General features: G+C 42.7%; 2 protein-coding genes across 4 annotated transcripts in view; both read left to right on the top strand.

Annotated features, from left to right (window-relative positions):
- The first annotated feature begins 1,353 nt into the window (after window positions 1–1,353).
- Window positions 1,354–21,505, top strand: LOC310699541 (cytochrome P450 2C23-like). Of its 3 annotated transcripts, XM_083487591.1 has the most exons (13): window positions 4,361–4,529; window positions 4,620–4,762; window positions 7,381–7,639; window positions 7,751–7,922; window positions 10,995–11,216; window positions 14,176–14,338; window positions 15,023–15,172; window positions 16,072–16,232; window positions 17,086–17,262; window positions 18,136–18,277; window positions 18,618–18,805; window positions 19,626–19,767; window positions 21,055–21,505. In XM_083487591.1, exons 5-13 carry the CDS (start codon window positions 11,040–11,042, stop codon window positions 21,240–21,242), a joined length of 1,488 nt encoding a protein of 495 aa, XP_083343717.1. In that variant the 5' UTR covers window positions 4,361–4,529; window positions 4,620–4,762; window positions 7,381–7,639; window positions 7,751–7,922; window positions 10,995–11,039; the 3' UTR covers window positions 21,243–21,505. The 3 variants fall into 3 exon arrangements, with proteins under 3 accessions (XP_083343718.1, XP_083343717.1, XP_083343719.1); XM_083487592.1 differs by lacking the exons at window positions 4,361–4,529; window positions 4,620–4,762; window positions 7,381–7,639; window positions 7,751–7,922 and adding an exon at window positions 1,354–1,749 and having other exon boundaries at window positions 10,566–11,216; XM_083487593.1 differs by lacking the exons at window positions 4,361–4,529; window positions 4,620–4,762; window positions 7,381–7,639; window positions 7,751–7,922 and adding an exon at window positions 10,521–10,677.
- A 3,373-nt stretch (window positions 21,506–24,878) lies between these two features.
- Window positions 24,879–25,400, top strand: part of LOC310700901 (uncharacterized protein) — a 30,571-nt gene continuing 30,049 nt past the window's right edge. Inside the window, exon 1 of the mRNA XM_083490855.1 lies at window positions 24,879–25,172. Within this exon, the coding sequence (XP_083346981.1) occupies window positions 24,996–25,172 (177 nt within the window). The 5' untranslated portion in view covers window positions 24,879–24,995. The remainder of the gene's footprint in view (window positions 25,173–25,400) is intronic.

Raw genomic sequence — 25,400 nt, 5'->3', positions numbered from 1 at the left:
CTTGTAAGCCGCTCTGAGCCCGGCCTTGGCTGGGGAGGGCGGGGTATAAATAAAAATTATTATTATTATTATTACCTCGGGTTACATACGCTTCAGGTTACATATGCTTCAGGTTACAGACTCCGCTAACCCAGAAATAGTACCTCAGGTTAAGAACTTTGCTTCAGGATGAGTACAGAAATCGTGCTCCGGCGGCGCAGCAGCAGCAGGAGGCCCCATTAGCTAAAGTGGTGCTTCAGGTTAAGAACAGTTTCAGGTTAAGAACGGACCTCCGGAACGAATTAAGTACAGTGGTGCCCCGCAAGACGAATGCCTCGCAAGACGGAAAACTCGCTAGATGAAAGAGTTTTCCGTTTTGGAGGTGCTTCGCAAAACGAATTTCCTATGGGCTTGCTTCGCAAGACGACAATGTATTGCGAGTTCCTGCTGGTTCCCCCCCCCTTTTCTAAGCCGCTAAGCCGCTTATCAGCTGATCCGATCAGCAGATAAGCTGCTAAAAGCCGCTAAAAGCCGCTAAAAGCCGCTAAAAGCCGCTAAAAGCCGCTAAAAGCCGCTAATAGCTAATAGCGCTAATAGCACTAATCCGCTAATCCGTCAATGGGCTTTCGCAAGACAAAAAAACTGTTAGACGAAGAGAATCACAGAACGGATTCTTTTCGTCTTGCGAGGCACCACTGTACTTAACCCGAGGTACTACTGTATGTGTTTTGCTGAGAGCTGTGAAACTGCACATATTTGTTGCTTATTGTATCTTTGTATCTTGATTCTCCTCCCAGGAGCTCAAGACTGTGAACATTGTCTTCCCTTTCCCCTTTTATATTCACAGCAGCCCTGTGAGGTAGGGAAGGCTGAGAGCTGTAATTTTGGAGTCTAGTCCCAGCAGGACTAGAATGTATTATGGGGAAAGAGATCTGATTGGACACCAAGTTAGAACTGCCAGTTTCCAAGTTTTGCTAACCCAACTCTGTTAGAGAGTTAGCAGCAACCTAGCGCCACTATCTGCCCAATCCAAGGACAGCAACAGGAGATGTGATGTGCCCATTTTTTCTCCTTTAGCAAGATTTGGTGGTTTATCATTCTATGGTATATATCTCAATTTTAACTCATGAGCTATTGCTGCAATCTGCTCCGATTATATATTTTATCTTTATGAACGCTGTTTTTATTGTTATGTTACGTGAGCTGGTCTTTGACCGTAATAAACTATCTATCTATCTATCTATCTATCTATCTATCTATCTATCTATCTATTAATTCTATGGTATACCAGGAGATGGCAGCAGAAGACAAGAAAATACTTCCCCCTGAATTTTAGGAAAGAAAGGTACGGTAGGTAGCAGCTTTATACAGTCAGACCACTGGGCTGGATAGTTCAATGCAGTCTACACAGGCTGCTAGTGGCTTTCTGGGGTTTCAAGCAAGGAATATGCCCAGCCCTATCTTGAGATGCTTGGGACTGAACCTGGGACCTTCTGCATGCTCAGCAGATGTTGCAGCTCTTCCCTTATTTGCTTCCCTGTCACAACCTGAAGACCAAGCCTCCTCCTCCCCTTCTTCTGCAGCACAGAGAAGTTCCCCTCCAGCTTCTCTGGGGCCACATTTGGGTCTCTCCCACCCAGTGATTGTCTTCTCAACTACTTGGATCTTTCCCCTGGAAGCAATAGCCCATATGCAATCTTCTCTGCCTGTCTTTTAATCATGGTGGCAAAGGTGGCACCCAGAATGCAAAAGGACTTCGACAGTCTGCAGGTAAGTATATAGGGAAGGGGATTCCTTTCTTATTTTTTTATTTAGGTATTTAAACCACTTGTATCTGCTTTTTTAAAATCAATGGTTGCAAGCTGGTTTTTACGTTATAGCTTAGCATCTTTTGGATTCTTATATTCTCTTGGTACATTTCCTTTTCCTTTCTAGTTCAAATAATCATAGCTGTGATTTCTGATACCAAGGCTAGCACTAGGCTGCATTCATTGCAAATCATTGAAGTCCTGAGGTTTTGATGGAAGCAATTTGATTTGACTCTGATGTAAGCCTGCAGAAATCTGATGATGCATCTTCTGCTTGCTCTGAACTAGTAAGAGGGGACAGCAATATCACTCCCATACAGTGTAGATTCAGAAGTAAGTCCCACTGAGTTCAATGGGGCTTACTCTCAAGTAAGTGTGTCTCAGGCTACAGCTTTGGGTTGCAATCTCGTACGTACTTAACCAGGGACGCGGACTTATAAAAAATATTGGGGGGCCCCGGGAAAGCTCATGAATAATAAATAAGCTCATGAATATGCAAATAAAGTGGCGCCGCCTCCTCGTGAGTGAATAGGGGAGAGCGTGCTGCTCCTATTAATCAGCTCCGAAGGTGGAGCTTTTGCTCGGGAGGGAGGGCAGGAGGCATGCAGCCCGACCCTGTGCATTTTGGGCTGGGGGAGGGGCGGCGATGGCGCTCTGCTGGAGGGGCGCCGGAGATTATTGGGGGGGCGGAACCCCCCCAAACGAATTTTTGAGGGGGCTCGGGCCCCCTCAAGCCCCATGGAGTCGGCGCCTATGTACTTAACCTAGGTGGAAGCCACATTAAGCTATATGGGACTTGCTTCTGAATCTACATTGCATAGGATTTCACTGTTAATTGATACTGATCTGTCAATTCCAGTTTTTCTGTTTCCCATTCTGAGTTCAGATCTCCATATTTCCACATCAGTTTTCATCTTTTTTTTAGGTTCTCATGAAAATTCACCAGCATTGTAATATGAATTTTGTCAGGTTACATACGCTTCAGGTTACAGACTCCGCTAACCCAGAAATAGTACCTCGGGTTAAGAACTTTGCTTCAGGATGAGAACAGAAATTGTGGCGTGGCAGCAGCGGGAGGCCCCATTAGCTAAAGTGGTGCTGCAGGTTAAGAACAGTATCAGGTTAAGAACGGACCTCCGGAATGAATTAAGTACCTAACCCGAGATACTACTGTATACCTGTATGGGTTGTGTGCACAGACGGGGCTACAGAATAAGAAAAAGGAAGAGATATGGAAATATAGGGAGATTGGTGTGCAAGGGAGTATTGGAAAAAATATGAAAGAGGAAAAAGGATGAAGGAGATAACGGTGTGTGCGCGCGTGTGTACGTGCGCGCAAAGGGAAATATAATTTGAAGGGGGAAGCGAAAGAACCTACCTCTCTTGTAGAGACATCCTGCTCATTCTTCTTATGATGAAAACTGGAAAAATGATCTCTACCTCTTTGCTTTCAGGTTTGCACACCAAAAGTTAGGCAATATGGAGGGAGCAGGGCCAGTTGTTTTATTTCCACCCTTTGGTACTTTGGGATGTGGAAGAGATCAATACCTGAGAGAGTGCAGGAGGAAGCTCTTTGCCTGCTGGAGGAAATGGTGACCATGCAAGCTCCTCTTGTGTCTAGCTTATCTCCCCTCCAAAACCCCCTCAACCCCAAAAGCAGCCCCTCAGGGCAGGGAGAAGGAATTTGCTTAATTAGAAAAAGGAATAGGCTCTTATGTAATGGAAACCACATGGAAAGTTGCTTGAAACATTTCCAAGTTAAAACTCAGTTCCATCTGCACTCCATTGCAGCAGGATGAAGTGAAAGGGGAAATATTGTTAAACAGCAGCAACTGGTAATGTTAATTTCTTCCACATTCTGGATTACTGTGATATTTATTCAGTCCAGACACCGATTTTCAGGGGAAATAATATTGCTAATGAATAGCATTTCCTCCATCCCCCGATACTCAGAATACGTCAAAGTACAGAAGCACTTGAGCTTGAATTCTGCCCATTCTACCGTTTGCTATGGAAAAGACTGTTACGATCTTACATCATATTACATATGCTGACATGCCAATAGCTCTTCTGATACTTAGATGGGGTGATTCCTGTGGGTGAAAGCAGTGGATTTAGGGCTTGATGCAAAGCTCCAGCTGTGGATTGTAGTTCAAAAGTACGTTTGTTGTAGAATGCATCAACAGGCTCCCCCTACTGGTGGCTAACCCCTTTTAGACTCGCCCCTCCCTGAAGTGCGGAGTCGAACTTTGAGGTTTCCCCAATGCCTAAGCCAATACCTCTCACATGCTGCAATCAATAAAGTTGTGGCCTTTTCTAGCCCATTAACCTTAAATACTGTGTCCGTGTGTCTTTCTTATCCCCAGGCGTGGGGGGAGGGTCCTTCAATCACAAGTACATTTGTTGTAGAAAGCATCCATTTTCAGAATGGATTGTAAAATTTCAGCAGACTTGGCATTGCGATGAGGTCAAACAAACCCCTGTGTTGCAAAGAGAGCCATAACAAGTACCTTCAAACCATAACAAGTTAGACCTTAATTGTTTCATTTGATTATTTGTATTTTGTCTGTTACTTTGCACTGTACCTTTAAACTCAACCTCCTTGTTCTTAGCACCACCTGGAGTTGGCTTTATATGTTTTTCAAAAAATATTGTTAGTAGCAGTGACTACATTATTACATGAGCACTGTTCCACAGCATTTGATATTTTCATTTGCATACATTCATCCGATATAAGATGGGGTATGTACTATTTTTCATTACTGTTTATATTATATTTTTTGTAAAGTGGCATGTGCATGCAGGTCATCGTTTGTAAAATTTTATTTTCAGTTTATGAAGCAATTCTATATCCTCCCACCATGCGGATGAAGAATTCTACAAAACAGTAGTCAATATCTGGAATCACTGTTCAGTGTTGGACATCATATTTGCTGAATACACAAAGCTTCACAGAATGTCTATCATCGCACAAAGTCTGGTACCTCACTTCATTTAAAGGTTTTCAGAGACTTTAGACTAAAGATTTCATTTTGTACTTGTTATGGTTTGAAGGAATTCTATAAAGATTGTCTATTGCGTATGTACATGGTCATCGTGTTGCCTAGACATTGCTGACATTGTGATGAGGTCAGCAGTTGGCTCCACGAAGTTATAAGCACGCCCCAAAGCAGTGATTTCTGTTTATGGCTTCAGTAGCTATGAGACTCCAAGACTCCAAAACCATTAAAAGATGTATTCAGGCATCCAATTATGAATGATACAAATACATTGTTGGGTTGTTCACCATGAGCACCAGATCTTATTTTGCTGCTCCTACCCCTTTTATTTGCCACAGCTAATGGTGGCAGCAGAAAGAATGCCCATTTTTTTTTAGTGGCCTGGCCTGACCATCATTTCCCCTGGGTGCGGTGTGATTGTTGAGTACTGTGAAGGGAAAATAACAGCCACTTTAAAAAAAAAAAATGCAGCCACCAATATGGGGTGGATGTCAACCAGCATTCTCCACCCCAGAACAATGTTGCATACAAGTTTCTCTGGCTGAAGAAAATAATACCTCAGCTATTGAAGAAAGAGCAGTGCTTGTAAAAATGAACGTGTGTTGGAAAGGGAGGGGGAGTAGAGAGAATGATTGCTGCTATGAATTCCTATCTGCTTTCCTGAATTTCATTGTCCTTCATAAACCTCAAGGAAATCACCTCCAATTTCCAAAGACAATAAATGGGGCCAGAAAAGCAGGGGCCATTTGGACTCAGACCCAAGATCTAGAGTGTCATTTCCTGCTGAGAACAAGCAGTTTCCCATTTCCTTTTAAGATACAATTCTAAATTCAATGATTACGGCTGGAATTATTGGTAGGATGATTTCCAGCATACAGCTGTCAGCCTATCAACTCTCTCCATTGCCATTCATCTCTTGCAATGGGTCCAGGTTCTGTATCAAACAGATAAGGATGAAAATAGGCCACAAGCAGGATTTGTAGGCAAGCAGTCAATGTAGTGTTGCATATTTAGCAAATTAATTGCACTGCAGAAAGAATGCTGGAGAGACCACACGTTCAGGAAACCATGAAGAAACACAAAAATATCTTTTGCTTGGCTTTAATTACAAAAATAAAAACTCCTCTTACATTAACTCTATAAGTATGACCCATTCACCAGGGTACGCTGCTCTTTATATACTATACCCAATTGCTGACACAGCTTGATTAACACAAATTAACAGCACCTGCTATACTGCTTCACAGCTGTAAAACTAGGTCATGATATTTACTCTGGCCTTTAAAGAGATACATATTTTGTGAAACAATAATGAACCTTAATACAGTGGTACCTCGGGTTAAGTACTTAATTCGTTCCGGAGGTCCGTTCTTAACCCGAAACTGTTCTTAACCTGAAGCACCACTTTAGCTAATGGGGCCTCCTGCTGCCGCTGCGCCGCCGGAGCACGATTTCTGTTCTCATCCTGAAGCAAAGTTCTTAACCTGAGGTACTATTTCTGGGTTAGCGGAGTCTGTAACCTGAAGCGTATGTAACCTGAAGCGTATGTAACCCAAGGTACCACTGTATTTAAATAAACCATTCAACACATAGGAGAAGCCAACTCCTAGGGGCTGTGGGGGCTTTGGCCCCCACAATAAAATATTTGCAGGGGTCAGACCCCTGCCAAGTTGATGGGCATTGCCATGCAAATCATGTGCACACACTGTGTCATGTGATCAATGATGTGGGGCGGGGCTTTCCTGGGCCCCTGCAATATTTCATTCAAGTTGGCACCCCTGGTCAAGCACATCTGGTATTCCAGCTTCTGGAAGAAGGAGACAAATAAGATGGGGTGGGTAGCATCTAGGGATGTTGGAGGGATGTTCTGGGCTGCATCAATAGGAGTATAGCATCTAGATCAAGGGAAGTAATAGTGCCACTGTATTCTGCTCTGGTCAGACCTCACCTGGAGTACTGTGTCCAGTTCTGGGCACCACAATTCAAGAAGGACACTGACAAACTGGAACGTGTCCAGAGGAGGGCAACCAAAATGGTCAAAGGCCTGGAAATGATGCCTTATGAGGAACGGTTAAGGGAGCTGGGCATGTTTAGCCTGGAGAAGAGGAGGTTAAGGGGTGATATGATAGCCATGTTCAAATATATAAAAGGATGTCACATAGGGAGGGAGAAAGGTTGTTTTCTGGTGCTCCAGAGAAGCGGACACGGAGCAATGGATCCAAACTACAAGAAAGAAGATTCCACCTAAACATTAGGAAGAACTTCCTGACAGTAAGAGCTGTTCGACAGTGGAATTTGCTGCCAAGGAGTGTGGTGGAGTCTCCTTCTTTGGAGGTCTTTAAGCAGAGGCTTGACAACCATATGTCAGGAGTGCTCTGATGGTGTTTCCTGCTTGGCAGGGGGTTGCACTCGATGGCCCTTGTGGTCTCTTCCAACTCTATGATTCTATGAGGAATCACTTGAAAAGTAATTATCTTTGAATGGGTGCACCCAGGGAAGGAAATTGATTTGTAAATATCCGTTGATGGCTAAGATATGCATGTTTACCAGGTGCAGCAATATACATTAGAATTCCATGTATTTTTCATCACCAGACAATGAAAAGGAAAAGAAGACTTGTGCAAAAGACACCAGTAATAGTGGAATGGAAAATGCTGGGTGAGAGTGCAAATGAGTATTGGAACAGACTGCGGCACAGTCATACATCTCAGTGGGATGAGTTGCTAACCTGAGGAACCAAGCCTAGATCAACAGTTACAACAAGTTATAAAGGGCTTTATAATAAGCATCCCTTAAGAAGTGAGGTGTCATGAAGCAGATGCTCCAAAGTTCCTGCTCAATTTTCTATATACTGTAAGTCATTTTAAAAGCTGCTCTATGACTGGGGTATTCAGCCAGAACTTTTTTGGGGTGCACTAAAAATATTCAAAATACCTAAGACTGTGCATATCATCTCAATTTCAGATGTACATCATTCCCAGAATAATGGACTACCTGCCTGTAAGACAAAAAAAATATAGCTGATTGTGAAAAACTGTGTGCCTTCATCCATGAGACAGTGGAGTTTCCCACATAGACAATGGATGCCCCAAACCCCCATGACTATATTGACTGCTTCCTTTTCAGATCTGAGAAGGTAGGTAGAGCCAAAGCTTTAGTGGCACATTTGAAGATGTTTAAGGAACATATCCAAGTTGGACCTAAATATGAATGCTACATTTGAAACCATACCACCATGTCTCAACACAAATTCCTCTTCTGGGTGTATCATTGACTGCTAAAGGCCATTGTGATGATTGCTAGACCACTGTCAGTGTTGATTGTTAAAAGTATCCCTGAGACAGGAATACGTTGGTAAAGAGATGTGTTACAGTTGCTCTGTATTTGACTCTGCACACGCTTTAAAGTCTTAAAATGCATAAGTTTTATATTTCATCTCTTGTGCATTCTAATAAAAGACAGACATATAAAATGGTAAAGATTTTGATGCACCTTGGAAAACTATAAATACTGTTAGGACCATCACCACCACCACCACCACCACCACCACCACCATCATATTTATACCCCATCTATCTGACTGGGTTGCTGACTGACTTCCAACATATAAAAAAACATAATAAATCTATACACGACTACTTTCAGATGTCTTCTAAAGATTGTAAAATTACATCTCCTTCATTCGGGGGTCGTATAACTCCATACTCTCCAACATTTCTCTGATGAAAATAGGGACGTCCTAAGGATTGTTCCTGGAAAATAGGGAAACTTGGAGGGTCTGTAAGGACTGCCTATTTTGAAGTATTTTCTTGTCATCCCTAAACTTTTTAGAATTGTGCTTTTGTCTCTGGGTCATGTTGTCATGCCACACAACTGTTCCAATTCATTTTATGAGAATAAGATACGTTCTGTCTCTACTTCCTGCCTTTGATTTAAAATTTACTTTTAATGCTATTGCCCACCCTCAAAAGGAATATGTCTATTCTCTTGACTGATTATTCTTGCACGCTTGGGTTGCCACAGGGACTTGTGCTTAGCTACCAAGAATGTAAGAGATAATTATATAGAAGATGCCCAGGTGAGCAGGTTTACTTGCTTGGGGTCAGGGGTTGTTCTTTCCCACTTCCCCTCTCTGCCACTTTGTTACATAAGGCAGGAAGCATCTTTTGGGTTTCTTGCTCAAGAATATGCTTCTTCTCTCCCCTACCTCCATTCTCTAAAACATTGCAGGAAAAGATGTGCCTAAGGAAGTTAGAATTACCTGAAAGGTTTTCTCACCGCAGGCATTGAAGAACTGACAGAGCACATTTCTACCTGTTACTTAATGCTATAGATGCCAGTAAATACTTTTGAGGGGAAGAACCCTTGAAGGAGAGGAAAGTTTAAGTTTCCCCTGCTTCCTCTGGCTTGGATTAAATTTCAACTTCATTTAAATTTCACAGCAAGAGAAATGTTCTTCCCCTGTCCACTAACACTCTCTCACACACAACCCCCCCCCCAAAGCATTACACATGCCATTGCATGAACCAGGGGCATGGAACTGGTGACCCTCCAAGTGTTATTGGATTACACCCTTAACCCCCAGCCAGCAGGGACAATGATATAGGATGATGGGAGTTGAAGTCCAGCTGCATCTGGAGGACCATGGGTTCTTCACCCAATATAAAGGAATATCTTCACATGTATAGCTTAATCTGACACTTATGTAGTCTTTCACACTTGGTTATGGAAATGGACCATGTATGTGAGTGGTCAATGGGCTTATTGTTTCTGTGTCTGTTGCTTTTATGCTTCTAGTTTTAATTCATATCCATCAGTCTGTTTTTCATGGATGATGTTGTTCTATGCCAGAGTGGTCCAACTTATTATTCCAAATGGGTGGCAAGAGTGTTTTGACATAGAACCTGTGGGCCACTCACTGCCTTGATGCACAGAAGGGGTGAGTGAGCCCAAAATTTGACAACCCCCCACCAGCCCTCATGCTGCCTAAGCATGGCACTAGGCGTGAGGCTCTGGCAGCATTCTAGAGCCCTCCCACTTCCTTTTCAAAGTTGGAAAAGCACTAACTAGGCTTTGTGATGGAGACAGGAGGACTCTGGGACCCTGTCAGAGCCGACCTTCATGCCTCCTTCCTAAAGCCCAGGGCCTTGCTTACCTGACTTTGGGAAGGAATTTGAGTGCTGGGGGGCCATCAGATGTTGCCAAGGGCCACAAAAAAGGACCTTGAGGGCTACATGTGACCCTTGGACCACCCTGTTTTGCTAAGTTTATTTACATGTTTTGTTGAGATAACATAAATATTTTAAGGCTCAATAAGATTACTCAGGAGTTTTTCCACAAAGAAACCTTAGCCCTAATTTTTAATTGATATGAAAATGTTCTAGAGGAAGGCATGACAATAAGTATTTCTCAAATATATTAACTTACCTCAAAAATATTCTGTTTCCTTCATCCATATCTTATGCCCAAGCTGGAAAATGCATCGGGTAAGAAACTTGTTTACTGGTGGTGAGGGCAGGGGAACGTGACTGAAAATGAAATATGAATGCACCAAATATCAACAGTGTTTTCAATATCAGATTTTGATTGCACATTGGTTATTTGTACCATGCAGTATAAATTAATGCTTCTTTTCACAAGGGTTCTTGCTTCACTATCCGTGTTGTAACCCAGTTTCCCGACAGTGTGTTACAACATAGATGGAAAGTCATTATATTTCCTTTCAGGGTGGGTGCATATTCAGAATTTATTTGCTGCGAAGTAGAGCAATTCCTTCTAGATGCTGGTTGAAATCGGGAGATGCCAGTTCAGATCTGACTAGGAATCTACTCACCGAGGGGTCTGGCCTATCATCCTTACCAGCATTAGGATGCCCATTGATGGATAAAAAGGTGAGGTTGTCAGTGATGGGAGGGTGGTGGTGTTTGAACATGGATATTATGGTTTTAAAATATTATTTCGTGGTTGTGTTAAAGAAAATGTACATTGTTGTCAGTAACATGTAAGTCTGTACCCAACCTTGATGTTGAAGACATAGAAATTAACCTATTTTCAGCCCAGGTCTAGAGCTTATGTGGATGATTAACCCACCTTTCCTAATGGAACACATACTGGAAATAAAAGAACTAAGATTATTTGGAGAAGGTTGGAGTTGGGGTTTGGCTGGGGCTCTAATAAGCAGCTGTGTTTTCACCTTGTCTTTTTTTAGTAGTTTCCTGGATATATTTGACCAAAAGAAGAGCCTTCAAGGAAGATGGAAGTGGCTGTAACAGGTGCTCTGTTCCTTCTCTGGGTTCTCTTCATCTTCATTTTCTATTCCTTAAAAATGTACAAGGAGAAAAGCCAGCTACCTCCAGGCCCCACTCCCTGGTTCTTCCTGGGGAACCTGCTGCAGAAAGATGTCATGCCTCTGAACAAAAACTATTCAAAGGTAAAGCAGTTTCTTGTTGTGGTTTCTCTCTGTTCCTTTGTCCCTGTGGCACGGCATAAACAACCATTGTCTGGAATGAAGCAATGTGTGGAAGAAGGACAGAAGGTTAATTGTTCCCTAGCTTGCTTATATACTTTTCCATTCTTCCTTATAATAAAGGCATGCTTTGAAGGGGCCCAGATTTCTGCTTCCTTATTTTTATTTGTACTGTTTATTACTTGATTTTACTAGCTTTTGTTTACTGTTGGCATGTGTCTATTTTGCATGCTCTTTAGAGCTTCCCTGAATCAACTTAAGATCCCTCCAGACAATTGGTTTATTCAGCATTCATTCTGATTTGCTTCCACAAAGCTTAAACAGAAGTTACCATAAAAAAATAATGTCAAAAATTTGGGGGCGTCTTATACACGTATCCATCTTCCCCCATTTCCTTAAATCGGAGTCCCAAAAAATAGGGGGTGTCTTATACATGGGGGCGTCTTATAGATGGAAAAATATGATATATCTATATCTATATCTATATCTATATCTATATCTATATCTATATCTATATCTATATCTATATATATCAATCACACATTTGCTTGCAGGGTGGTTCTATGATAATGAGCATTCATTCATTCTTCATTCATTCTGGTTAGCTTGCAGGTTGCTTATAGTCATTTATTCACCCCATGCTTTTCAATACATTTTCCCATTACTTTCCAACAAGCAAAAGTCCATTTTTTAAAGAAGTAGATTTGTTGCACTAGGATTATGTTAACTGCATAGTCCCAAGATTTTGGTATGTGCTTGAATCCCTCTTGCAATGAAATAGCAATATTCATTTAGAAAAAGCACAGCAGCAGCAGATTAGATTTTTACTTCATTTCATTTTTTTTATTTATTAAATTTCTATACTGCTCATCATTTGAGGATCACAGGGTGGTTTCCAACATGGAATTTTGAAACCATTAAGTTGCAAGCTAGCTGTATTTGGCTGTATGTGTAAACACATCCAGTCAAAGGGTAGTGTAGGCACATTGCAAAGCCCTGTCCCTTCCAGTGCACGATACCTATAACATGTGAAAAGCTCTCCACTACTCATACAGACTCTTACACAATTTTAAACCCTGTTTGTGGTTGGCAGGTCACATGGGAGTAAATAATTGTACTGTAATCCATAACAGTATTGTACTGTAATCCACATAATTGTTAGAAGATCTCTTATGGTAGTTGTAACCAAATGTGAGGGATGCGGGTGGCACTGCGGTCTAAAACACTGAGCCTAGGGCTTGCCGATCGGAAGGTTGGCGGTTTGAATCCCTGCGACGGGGTGAGCTCCTGTTGTTCAGTCCCAGCTCCTGCCCACCTAGCAGTTCGAAAGCACACCAGTGCAAGTAGATAAATAGTTACCGCTCCAGCGGGAAGGTAAACGGCTTTTCCGTGCACTGCTCTGGTTTGCCAGAAGCAGCTTAGTCATGCTGGCCACATGACCCGGAAGCTGTCTGTGGACAAACGCTGGCTCCCTCGGCCTATAGTAAAAGATGAGCATCGCAACCCCAGAGTCTTCCGCTACTGGACCTAATGGTCAGGGGTACCTTTACCTTTAACCAAATGTGATAAATAACAAGCTGAAGCAGAACCAGGCAGTATGTCAAGAAGCATGGCCCCTTGTTCATTGATTGGCCTGGACATAATTATATGGTTATGCTTTAGACATATGAAGCAGTGGTTGATCATACTGAAATGTGTGATGGGACACCTATTGCAGTGTCATACCTGTTAAAGGGGCAGCTAAATTTCTTTTCTTCATGTGCCTGTCTTGCAAAGTGAATCAAACACCTGATGAAGTTGGTGGGGCTGAACATAAGATTTATTTCACAAGACTCTCTTTCTTTTATGGAGGCAGTTCTAAATGTGGTTTCGCCTCATTCAGGAACAACAGCGTTCTAGCAGCCCATTCTCCCAGGAGCCATCCAGGTGTCCTTTTTATTGTGCATTCATGATTATTTGTACTCATGATGACATTGGAGTAGTTATACGCAATCCTGTTTCCAATACTGTTTGCAATTCCAAAAGTTCTGAGGTGGACACACTGTTTTGTTCCAGTCAGTGCACGTCCCATAGCTTCCTGTTCAAATCATGTAGCTTGTTATAGCCCAAATGTTCAAGTGTGTGTGGCTTTTGTTGCTCTACAGTATATACAATGTATGGATGTAAATTTTATGAAATAAATAAATGTACCTGTCAGGGTCTGGACTGAGGAGGAATGGTGGGGATCACCCCCCGAACCTTCCTGAGAACAGGAGGACAGTATAGATTTAGAACAGTGATTTGCAGAAGGGCATAGTTCAGAGACTGCAGAGGGGAAATGCTGGGGAATATTGGGAGAGGAACAGCAGGAAGAAGAAACACCGGGGGAGAGACAGCTGACAGACTCAGTGTCTTTGAAAAGCATTCCTGAGCCACCCTCTCCCAGGACTAGGCATGCATTGAGAGTAGTAGAACAGAATGCTCAGAGGCAGAAAGCCCAGATCAGCCGGCGCAGGGATGACGTAGGATAAGAAAGATAGAGGGGGTTGGAATTTACTTGGAGCAATGCCATTATTTAGTAGGCACTACATTCCTTTCTCTCTGTGTGTGAATACTGAATAAATTACGTGGTAAGGACTCTTCTTGTTATCTGCTTTTTTGGCTGCCACTGGGGGAGGGATAGGATTCCCTGAACCTTGACAGTATCCCTCCAGTTGGCAATAATGTAATAGCACTCAGGAAGTATTGGGGAACAACTAATAAAGCTGAATTCTGCCACTAATGTGCATTTACTGCATCAGCAACATGTTGCAGCATATGCCTGCAAAACCCCACACAAAACAAGCTGCAGGTGCCCTAAGAGATATAGCAACCATTCTTTAAGTTAATTACTCCAAAAGAAGTTTCATTGCCTAATGAAATAACACTTTCTTTGTGCCTTCAGCTGGTTGAGAAATATGGTCCTATGTTCACAATCTGGATGGGACCCAAACCTATGGTCGTGCTTTGTGGATTTGATGTGGTAAAAGATGCTCTGGTGGATCATGCTGAAGCGTTTGGTGGGCGTATTAACAGCCCCATCATTGATCGAGTGACCAAAGGCCACGGTAGGCTATTTCTTCTTATTCTTTATGTATAGTTTAGCTCTACTTTGATTTGTAATTCAGTCCCCCAAAATGTGCATGATAATTAGCATCGTGTCTAGGAAAGAAAGAAAAGAAAGAAAGAAAGAAAGACAAACACTATCAAGCAAGGCATTATTTTTTGCTGTGGCTTTCTTCTCCAAAGAACCATTTTTGAAAATCAATTCCCCCCAAAGATCCAGGGAAGCTGTCCCCTACGCAATCACTTAAAAAAATAAAGAAACACCACCCATTTCTTGAGTCTGCAAACTGAAAATAGCAACCGTATTCGTTGCTACCTCTCTCCTGTGCCAATAGCATGTCATTCTGAACATGGGTGACATGATTTCACCTTCCCACCCCAACTGCAGCCAACAGTGTGGGCTACAGGCAGGCAAGGGGGTGATACCATGCCTCTTACCATCCATTATTTACTTTGTTATGTAGCACTGGACATATTTATTCAACCAAAGAAACAAAAATCCCTTACACAACAAAGGACTGGGCTCTTGGGGGCAACAATTAGTTGCCGGATTGTAACTACAAATGGGGATATAATTTTAAGGTGGAAAGCACCAGAACTACCTTTTCATGTAGAAACTTCCTGCTGGTTCCTGTTAGGTCAAGAACTGACAAAACGACGTTCACCTCTTCCCCCCCCCCCCCCAGGGATAGTCAACTCTAGTGACATAGAATGGAGAGAGCTGCGCAGATTCACGGTTATGACACTGAGAGACTTTGGAATGGGGAAGAGATCAATGTCTGAGAGGGTGCAGGAGGAAGCTGTTTGCCTGGTGGAGGCATTGGCGGCTACAAAAGGTAATCTAGCTCATTAAAAAATAAAACTGAGAAAGCACTATCCCAGGGCAAGGAGATGATATTTATTAAATTGAATATAGGAATGGGCACTTATAGTATGTAAGCTTCTGACATAGTTAGAATATGTGGCTGTCGGGCTCAGTGGCAGCAGGGAGGCAAGCTTTTCCCATTTGTCCTTTCAACTCTCTCCACGCTCATGTGAACCCCAACTCATGTGTTGTACTTCCACCGTAATATTTCACTAATCCAGTAATGCGAGAGAGTCTACCTACACTTCTTAGGTGTGCACACTGAAGATCATACTGTGTGCAAATTGTTTCAGTGAAAGTTGTTGGGCTTATTTTTATTTAGTGCCAACATGGCCTTGTGCACCACCTGAAACTCTGCTGCAGGCAATGCTAGCAGAATAAGCATCAGATAAGTTAATTAAGTGGAATGTTACAGCAAAGAAATGAAGGGGGGGGTTGATTATTTGGACTGTGGATGGGGTAGGTGGTGGTGGTGGGGAGAGAAGGAAACCCAGTGCCTCTTTTTTCTGCCTCTCGCCTCCCAAAAATTATATTTAATTGCAGTTTAAAAATAAAAAATAGCACAGCCCCCAGAATTGATTTAGGACTGGATACAATTTGAGTGTTGCCCAGGTTGCCCTGAATATTGGGTCAGAGCCAATTTGTGGACCCAGATTCAGGCCTCACATCAGGTCGGTGTCAGGGGTACAGCTGTGCACTTTACTACTACTTTTAATTTCTTTAACATTTGGTTCTTAGGACTGATGGAAATGCAATCTACCAGGCTCAAGCTGTTTAAACAGTTTTTAGAGTTAATTTTGTGTTGGGGTCTGAAGATGGTGGGGTCCACTTTCATCAGGCCTTGCTGACTGTCTTCGGTTCCTCCTACAGGACAGGGCTTTGATCCGACAACTAGAATCACATCCGCTGTTTCCAATGTGATCTCGTCAGTCATCTTTGGGACTCGCTTTGACTACACAGACAAGACCTTCCTAAAGCACCAACGCATTATAGAGAACGAAGTTGGCCTTTTTCGTACTATCTTGGGACTGGTAGGTTGTTCCTTCTGAGTTGCAAACATTTTCCTCACTATCAGGAAAAGGAAAAACAAAACCTAGCTTGTTGGAGTATGAACGATGGCATGAAGGGTTCACAAATGTGTGCCTGACTATCAGATGAAAATAATGTTCTGAAAATGTCTTCGACAGGGTTGAGATGGAAATTGACACAATCACAAAGTTCCAGTGATTTCAGGGGAGAAACTGTACCCTTGAGCAGGGCAGGCAGCAGAAAAGTTGGAAGACTTACCTGGGCTGTTCACCAATAGCAGCAGATCTCCCTTTCCTTTCCTGACCCCACCCCTTTTACTTTGCCATTGCTCCCCCCCTCCCATTTGCCTGGCCACCATTTCCCTCTGGATGCAGTATAACTGTAAACATTGCAAGGGCACATTTGTACATCTATAGAGGCATAGGGTCCCCTTTGCCACTCTTAGCACCTGAGAAAGTCTGCAGGAAAGGAAAAAACAATTTTTTTAGGTAGTTGGAGCCTGAGTCATTTAGGGCTTTAAAAACTAATATTAACACATTGAATTGGGCCCGGAAACAAATTGGCAATGTGTGCAGCTTTTTTAAAACAGAGGTTATGTGAAACTTAAACAGAACCTGAACCAGTAACCTGGATTTTGGACCAGTTGACATTTCTGAGTCATTTTCAAGGGAAGCCCCATCATCCCCATCATCATGAGGTAAAATGAACCAGAAGCTCAACAGTTCCTGGTGGATTTCCAAAATAAGTGATTAAAAACAACAACTGCTTTATCACTTTTCAGCTAGAATCTTTGTGGCATAGTATAAAAAGATGGATTTGCAATATTTAAGGCTGTATGTGTCATCTTCATTTCAGCTGTACTCTGCTGTCCCCAAAATATTGGACTACTTCCCTGGAAGACACCAAAAGATTTTTTCTGATTGTGATGAGTTGTGTGATTTCTTCCATGAGAATGTGAAAGTACACAGGCAGACGCTGGATCCTCAGAACATCCGTGACTATATTGATTGTTTCCTTATCAAGTCTGAGAAGGTATGTGGGTCAAAAAATTTAGTTGCACAGGCATTGGTGCCCAGTTATGTCCTAGTCCATGTGGGGAAGGGATACCAGGCCAACCAGAGTGCCCCTCTGTCTTTGCCTCCTCCCCTAGCAACTTCTCTTGGCCACTCCTTGCAAGACATTGTTAATTATTATCATTATTCATTAGGTTGAGGTATCCTGTGCCCAGTTTTAAAGTCTATGCTTAATGTTGTACAAAACAATGCAAGTGCTTACGATAAAAATAAAAATGGTTCACTCACTTTACAGCCTATATGAGTAACATGAACAGCTACTTTGCCCAAACAAAAATACATAACAAGTTACTCTTTTTTTTACTGCCATCACTCCTATAATTTCCGATCCCATATATTTTCAGGTATACAGTGGTACCTCGGGTTACAGACGCTTAAGGTTACAGATGCTTCAGGTTACAAACTCAAAAATAGTACCTCGGGTTAAGAACTTTGCTTCAGGATGAGAACAGAAATCGTGCTCCTGCAGCACAGCGGCAGCAGGAGGCCCCATTAGCTAAAGTGGTGCTTCAGGTTAAGAACAGTTTCAGGTTAAGAACGGACCTCCAGAATGAATTAAGTTCTTAACCAGAGGTACCACTGTATATAATCTTGGTTACCTCTAACATTCCAGTAATCAAACAACACGTTTGTAATGCAATGATATGCAAGTACTTTTCTTTATATTTCAAAAGTAATTCTATTTTAAATACATGTGATTGGATTAAACACCTCTTGGGGTGAGTGCAGGATTTCACCCATGATGCTCATTCAAACAGGCTAAGGTGTCTCCATTTTGCCATCTTTCTTTATAGTGAAATTTTCTCCCCCCCCCCTTCCCTCTGCCTCATAGGAACGAAAGTCTGCTAGTGACACCTTCAGAACCGAAAACCTTGTCATGACAGTGTTTGGACTTTTTTTGGCTGGGACAGGAACCACAAGCTTTGCCTTGATCTCTGGCCTCATGGTGATGGCTAAGCTGCCACATATTCAAGGTATTCAGATACACCAGAGAAGTTTAAAGCGGAAGGGTTTTGAGAGCTCCTTGGTGTCTTCAAATGGCACTTATGTCCAGGGGTAGGAACATTGCCAGAAGAGGAGGGACCTCAGAATTCTGGAAGCACATTTTCCAAATGATATTTGTTACAGGAAAAGTCCAGCAGGAGATCAACAAGGTGGTAAGGCACAGAGGAATGAGTGGAAATCACTCAAGAGGAGAATTTGTGTTGGCATGAGTTTTCATGATGTCGGAGAGTGCCCGAGTTTTTCACTCTGTCAGATGAGAAGCAGAATCTGAATCCAGGAAATAAATCTCTTGAGTCTTTTTCATTACAGCAAAAGTCCAACAGGAAATTGATGAGGTGATGAGTGCCACCCGTGCCCCTAGCATGGAAGATCGTGTGAGGATGCCTTTCACCAATGCAGTTATCCATGAGGTTCTACGATACCCACCATCAATTAATGAGACCATTCCCCGTACAACGTCTTGTGATACAAAATTCAGGGGGTTCACCTTCCCTAAGGTATGATGGCCCAGCATTTTGCCATGATAATTGTGGAGAAGAAATGGAGCAGTTCTTGGAACTGATTGTATAAATGGCCCTGGACTGCCCTCATGGAGGCAGGGATGAGATCAGTAGTGGAGATCAGTAGTGGAGATCAGTAGTGATTTTGTTGGCCTAAGCAAATGAGCTGAAGGAACTAGTGATAGAGGAGAATTTTGTTTGTTTGATTCACATTTTAAAATGAACCAACGGAATTAGTATTTCACAGAACTATGCATACAAAATGTATCTTTTATGGGGAAAATGTGTACTAAAATCAATGGTTTAGTGGGAAAATGCATACAGAAGCACAGAAGAAAGCACACAAAAATATATTTTAGATTGAGAATGGGTACATAAATGTGTATTTTAGGGGAAAGTGCATACAAAAAGATGAAGAATATAAATGCTAGTGTTTGATGAGGTTTTAAAACAGAAATTGCCTGATGGGATGGAGCAGAATTATGGCTGAAAGCTGGTGGAACTGTCACAGAACAGAACTATAACGATCCATCTGCCCCCGAAAGGAGCTGATAGATGCAGCAAGCTATTTATGCTCCAGTTTCATTATTTCTTAAAAAGGAATTCTACTGGTCATATTGATTGGAGTGTAATGTAAGGCAGTGTGTACTTATGGACTAATACAGGAGTGGAACAGAATAAATCCGCTCATCCCTAGTGGAATCCCATTCTTCTAAGTTAGCATCCCCATTTTATCATTTTATCATAGTATGGCTATTTCCTAGATAGTCATGAATTGAGACCAAAAATGTAAATCTGCCGTTTTCTATCCCTGAAGGGCACAGCTGTTGCTCCAATGTTCACAACTGTGCACCGTGACCCTCTCCAGTGGGAGACTCCAGAACAGTTCAATCCTGGACATTTCTTGGATGAGAAAGGCCAGTTCAAGAAGAAAGATGCCTTAATAGCCTTTTCGGCAGGTAACTATATGAGCCTGTGGTAACTTATGTGCAAACAATGCCATTTCCACTTTCTTTCAAGAGACAGTGTATGGAAAGAGAAATGTCTGCCCCTACATAGGACCAGCCATTTATTTTTCTGTACAATATCTCTGGAAAGGAAGTGAAACAACATCATTTCCCTTGACAGTGGGATTGTTTTGAGCCGTCAACAGACCCCATGTTTTGCAATTTTCCTGAAGGATTACATGGCACCCTCTTGTAAGCTGCACCACTTTTTAAAAGCAGGCAGTGCCCTCTGTCCATCTTCTAATAGACTTCTTCTCACAAAGGCACTGTGATTTGAAGTAAAATGAGAGACCTATAAATCATTCCCTGATTGGACATGCCAGTCTTGTAATTATATTTCCCTCCCTGGTATTTTCTGTGAGTAGGGGATGGCACAAAAACATATGATATTGTTTGAAAAAAATTAAAGTACATCTGGGTCAGGATTCAGTATGCATGCAGTGTGGAGCTAGAAAAGGGTAAATAAACTGGAATGTTTGGAAAACATGAAGTTGAATTCCTCCCAGTGGCGTAGCGTGGGTTGTCAGCACCCGGGGCAAGGCAAGTAATTTGCGCCCCCTAACCCATGGATTTACGCCCCCTAACCCGTGGATTTGCGCCCCCTAACCCTAACCCCCAGACGTTGCGCCCGGTGCGGCCGGCCCCCCTGCACCCCCCACGCTACGCCACTGATTCCTCCCATTCTGTGGTTGGAGTACTGCATCAGAAAATTTGTACAAGTGAAAATTTTGAAGATTGGTTGTGTTTCCATTCTCATATGGTTTCAGAAAGGGTGCATTTGATAGACTGAGCTTTAAATGTGAACTGAATCTCATGTCTCCCCATGCCTATTTCAGGCCAATCATAATTTTATTAGTCTTAGTCTTACTCTTGATTTAGTATTGATTTTAGTATTCCTCACCTTTTCCCATAATGTGACTCAATATACTATACTCTAGCTGCAGTACATTTTGGGGGGTGCATTAGTATTTCCAGTCCCCCAAACCAACACTGCATGAATTCACTAGGGGTGGATCTGCACACAGGAAATATAAAGCTATAAATAAGTCAGAAATTAAATTGTTATATGATTTAATTGCATAGAAAAGGATTTTTGCTCTCCACCACCATCTGGTGTTGCATGTTTATAACACATTCAAAACGTTATTTTTTTGACTAATGGAGCTGAGTCCTAGGTTTCCTGTGCACTGTGTAGATTTTTGGGTTACTGGTTAGCTGTGCCTTCTTTTTCTTTGCCAGGGAAGCGGGCATGCGTTGGGGAAGCCTTGGCACGAATGGAGCTCTTCCTGTTCTTCAGTACTCTGCTCCAGAACTTCACCTTCCAGCTGGTGGGAGCTGCAAAAGATATGGATTTAGCCTCTTTGTTTACGGAGTTCAGAGCTAAAAATGTCTCTCCTCTAATGAAAGCCATCAGACGTTCAATGTGATCTTGTGACAAAAGATAAGCAGAAAGAATGTGGTCAGTGGCTCCCAGAATATTTGTAGTAGGTAGAACAGGAGTACTGCGAGGTGCCTTCCTTCACTCATTCAACACCTCTCAGTTTCACATAAGGGCAATAGCCCTAGATATAAGGTATTAAAAGTTTTCTTGGCATGGCAAACGAGAAGAGCCTTTGACCTTTCAATCCCTAATGTCCAGTCAACTGTTCATGGGCTCATTAGCACTTAATAAAATATTCCACATCATCAACTATTGCAGTGTGTGTATGTGTTTTTTAATCCCCCCCCCCATATACTGTTATAAACATTTGCTCTCTTCTGCAGATTTTATTGAGGGGCTTTTTGTTCTCTCAAGTATACATGGTTTCTTGATTTCAGTTTAACTACAAGTAGGGCTGGGCAATATCTGGTTTTCAACATCGCAAAATATCCCCAGGTAAATATTGCAATATACCGATATATCACAATGTCTGAAATAAGGATGAAGAAGAGAAGAGTTTGGACTTGATATCCCGCCTTTCACTCCCTTTAAGGAGTCTCAAAGCGGCTAACATTCTCCTTTCCCTTCCTCCCCCACAACAAACACTCTGTGAGGTGAGTGGGGCTGAGAGACTTCAAAGAAGTGTGACTGGCCCAAGGTCACCCAGCAGCTGCATGTGGAGGAGCGGAGACGCGAACCCGGTTCCCCAGATTAGGAGACTACTGCTCTTAACCACTACACCACACTGGATGGAGCTATGTAGAGGCATTGGCTGGCTTCATGGTTTCCCCCCCATTGTGATTTTGCATGGCACACGTGCGCACACACATCATGATTCACAATATATTACCAGGTCAAAGATTATGAAACCGACAGCACTATATAGATTTTAAACTGGTTTTGGATGCTATATTAATATATCGCCCAACTACTAATAGGGATGAAAGTGGATTTCATTTTCATTTTCTCTCTTTTTTTTAATGATCATGCCCGGATTGGAACACAAGCATTCAAATCAGATTGCATGTCTATAGACCTTTCTGAGGATGATGATTTTTATTCACCCCACCCCCACCCCTTCATTTTAACACGGCAGTCTGTGGGCTTTCTGTCAATTTCCCCCTTTCTTCTTAAAAACTATTTCCAGCCACTTGAAGCAGCTAGAAAGCACAGTGTTTGCTGTGTTCATTGAAATGTTTTAAGTAAAAAAGCCCCTGGAAATGGCAATGCGTTGCTGCTGGCCACATTTTCCTGACTAATTCTATGTAGTGCCCCCCCAAAAACACCACAAAAAGAGCCTAAGTCCCAAGCACTCACTGTCCAAATTGTGCTCACTGTGTGAGGGGGAAGCTTGCCTTGCCAGTTCAAAGCCCCTTGCAGAGATGTCACTGTGACATCATATTAAACTGCAAAGAACTCATGATGATAAGGATCAGTAGGCTGAGTCACCTCTGCAAAGCAAGTCAAATAGGTGGCGATTTTGCTGCCAAAACTAGTGAAGTGAGCACAGCGCCATGCTTTTGAAGGTGAAGGGGCAGTAGGTGAAGGGGCAGTGTTGGTCCAGAAGAATTGTAGGTTTTTCTTTCCATTTGTCAGAAGTGTTGGTCAGATTGCAAAAGTCACAGATCCTTTAGAAGCCTGAATCCCACCTCTCTAAGGGCGAAACTAGATGATGTGCCAATTGCAGAAATGCAATCAGATTCCTCATCTTATCCTCCAGGTAACCCTGGAGAAGCCTAAACAGCCTCTGAAAAAGGTAGATGACAAAGGTTGTAGATACTTCCAAAACCAGAAATTCCACCTTTCTGAACTTGTATCTATTTTGTGTTTTGTCAGAAGCAAATGTAGAGGTTATGATTAAAATGTCCTGAATTGAAGGCGAGAACTCTCTTGTGTTTTTCATAGTAGGGTAGTAGAGGGAAATTCAGCAGGTGAAGGTTTTCTCACTTGTGTCAAACTGGATTCTTCTTCTGCACAAGAATTCTGGTGCTGCCTTATGTTGCATCTGGTCATGGTACTGTCAGAGTGATGGGTCAGATTACTCAGTAATTTCTTGTGGTGTTCCAGGAAGCAGAAAGATTACCCCAGAATGGATTAGCCCACTGTACCGTCTTTCTAGCTTACAATACTCAAGGCAGTATACAAGCTGAAGAAACAAAGAATGTACACCTTATAACAATCTAATGGAATACAAAAATGTGATAATAAAACATAACATATCCATCCCACCTCCTGGACATGTTTATGACCACATGCTGTGGTAATTCAGCAAGGTTTGGAAAGCGTTCTCCCTCCCTGGTGTCAGTGGCAGATCTTGGGGTCTCAAATTTCAGGGGCCAAAAATTTGGCACTCCAGCCTCTTGAGCTCCATTATAAATAAAAGCTGTGGCATCTCGGAAGCTCTGTGCCCAGTGTCACCAAACCCATTGCACTTCCTTAAATCTGCTTCCGCTGGTATGTTCACCTGACATGCACACTGTAAGGGTTCCAAGCGATTGCTCGAGAGCAAGCAGGCAATTACCTGCCTACTTGGTAGTAAAGCCTTGCTTTAGCTGCTAAAATAAACTTTATCTGTCCAGAGCACCACTCTCCCGTGGCTGGCTCAGTCACTGGAAGAATCCGTGAGTGGGCAGTTCTTAAACTTTCCCCAGCAAAGTAATTTCTTGACGCCCAGTCTGCGCCTCCCCTCTCGGCTTACTGTGCAAGGAGGGAGTGGGTAATGGAGGACCCCTCTCCTCCCCGCTTTGCCCAGGCAAGGTGTCTTGGCACCGCCTCGCCTCCTCCGAGCCCTGAAGCTCATCTCCACTGGAGGCGTGGTTACTCTCCTCCGTTGAAGAGGAGCTGCTTCCCATGATCCTTGGAGGCTCTCTATAATCCATTCGGCTTTTCCTCTCTCCCTCCTGAACCGATGGCAGTTCCCTGACACACACTCTCAGCCATTTTTCACCTCAATGAGCATGCCAAGTCTAAAGGCACTCGAAGGACCCACCCCTCAAAGGCAGAGTCCATGGAAGGTGACTAAAGAGTGTCCTCAACCCAATAGTGCCTCAGACACTGCAGAAACCTTTTCTTAAATATTCTCACTTACCTGGGCTAAATGCCAATTGCGCCAAATTAAGGAAACACTTCTCCAGTCCCACAGTGTGAAGTCAGTGGAGAAAAAACACCATTCAGAAAGATCAGGGCAGCTAGATGCCCAAAAAGAAAAAAGATAAATCACTAATTGAGCCTCTTGGCTTATGGCCAGTCCCATACATGGGGCAATGCAGCTAAGAAAGCCTTACTTGAGATGCATAGCAGTCAGCAGGTGAGAGCCACATCTATGAAGCACAAACTGATCAGTAGGTATGTCAACACACTAAACTCCTGTATAAAAATGAGCAGGAACATAAAGTCACAAAAATGGAAACTGCACTAAAGGTCTGACCAGCTCAGTATTGCTGACTTTGACTGGCACCAGAAAAGAAAATGTTTTCCCTGGCTGACTTCACAATAAATGTGCATCAGTGCACAGCCTCCATGCACGACATCTCACATTTCCAAGGGTTAGGGGGTTAACTCGGAGTTCAGGTCAGAGTGACATTCTTTTAATGAGTAACTAGCTCTGGCTAATAATTAAAAATCACATGGAAAAGAATAAAAACAGGGTTGGAATGTTAGAGACAGGTTTGGCTGGGTCTCCAGCTGACGGCATTCCTTCCTTCTTGACTTTCTTAAGCATTTTCTTGGATTTCTGGCCTAAAGAAGAGCTCAGTGAAAGATGGAGGTGGTTGAGGCAGGAGCTCTGCTCCTTCTCTACCTGCTCTTCGTTTTACTCTTCTCCTCCTTCAAAATGTACAAGAAGAAAAGCCAGCTACCCCCAGGACCCACTCCCTGGCTCTTGCTGGGAAATCTCCTGCAGAAAGATGTCCTGCCTCTCTACAAGTTCTATAAAAAGGTGAGTTTCCCTGTTCATAAATGTCAATAGGATTTTGCCTAGAATAGTAGGACAGAGAGAGGAGGACACAAATTTAATTTCTTCCTTGTCTGGTCTGTGTATATCTGCGTGAGTCTGCTGCTTTGAGAAGCCTTCAGTTAACAGAATGGAGCTTATGATAGGAAAGTTCCCATCCTCTTTGTCTTTTCCCATGCTAGAAGGCTTTAGAGAGTATGGGGATCCATATGA

The sequence above is a fragment of the Podarcis liolepis genome (genome assembly GCF_965112155.1).
Source record: "Podarcis liolepis genome assembly, chromosome: 2".
NCBI classification, from domain to species: domain Eukaryota; kingdom Metazoa; phylum Chordata; class Lepidosauria; order Squamata; family Lacertidae; genus Podarcis; species Podarcis liolepis.
This window is presented reverse-complemented; position numbering and strand designations above follow the sequence as displayed.

What these genes read in the sequence shown, in the direction of transcription:
- LOC310699541 (XM_083487592.1), top strand. Translation starts at nt 11,040, where the DNA reads ATGGAAGTGGCTGTAACAGGTGCTCTGTTCCTTCTCTGGGTTCTCTTC. An exon ending in GGCATTGGCGGCTACAAAAG is followed by an intron (nt 15,173 to 16,071) that starts GTAATCTAGCTC and finishes TTCCTCCTACAG; the next exon opens with GACAGGGCTTTGATCCGACA. An exon ending in CTTAATAGCCTTTTCGGCAG is followed by an intron (nt 19,768 to 21,054) that starts GTAACTATATGA and finishes TTTCTTTGCCAG; the next exon opens with GGAAGCGGGCATGCGTTGGG.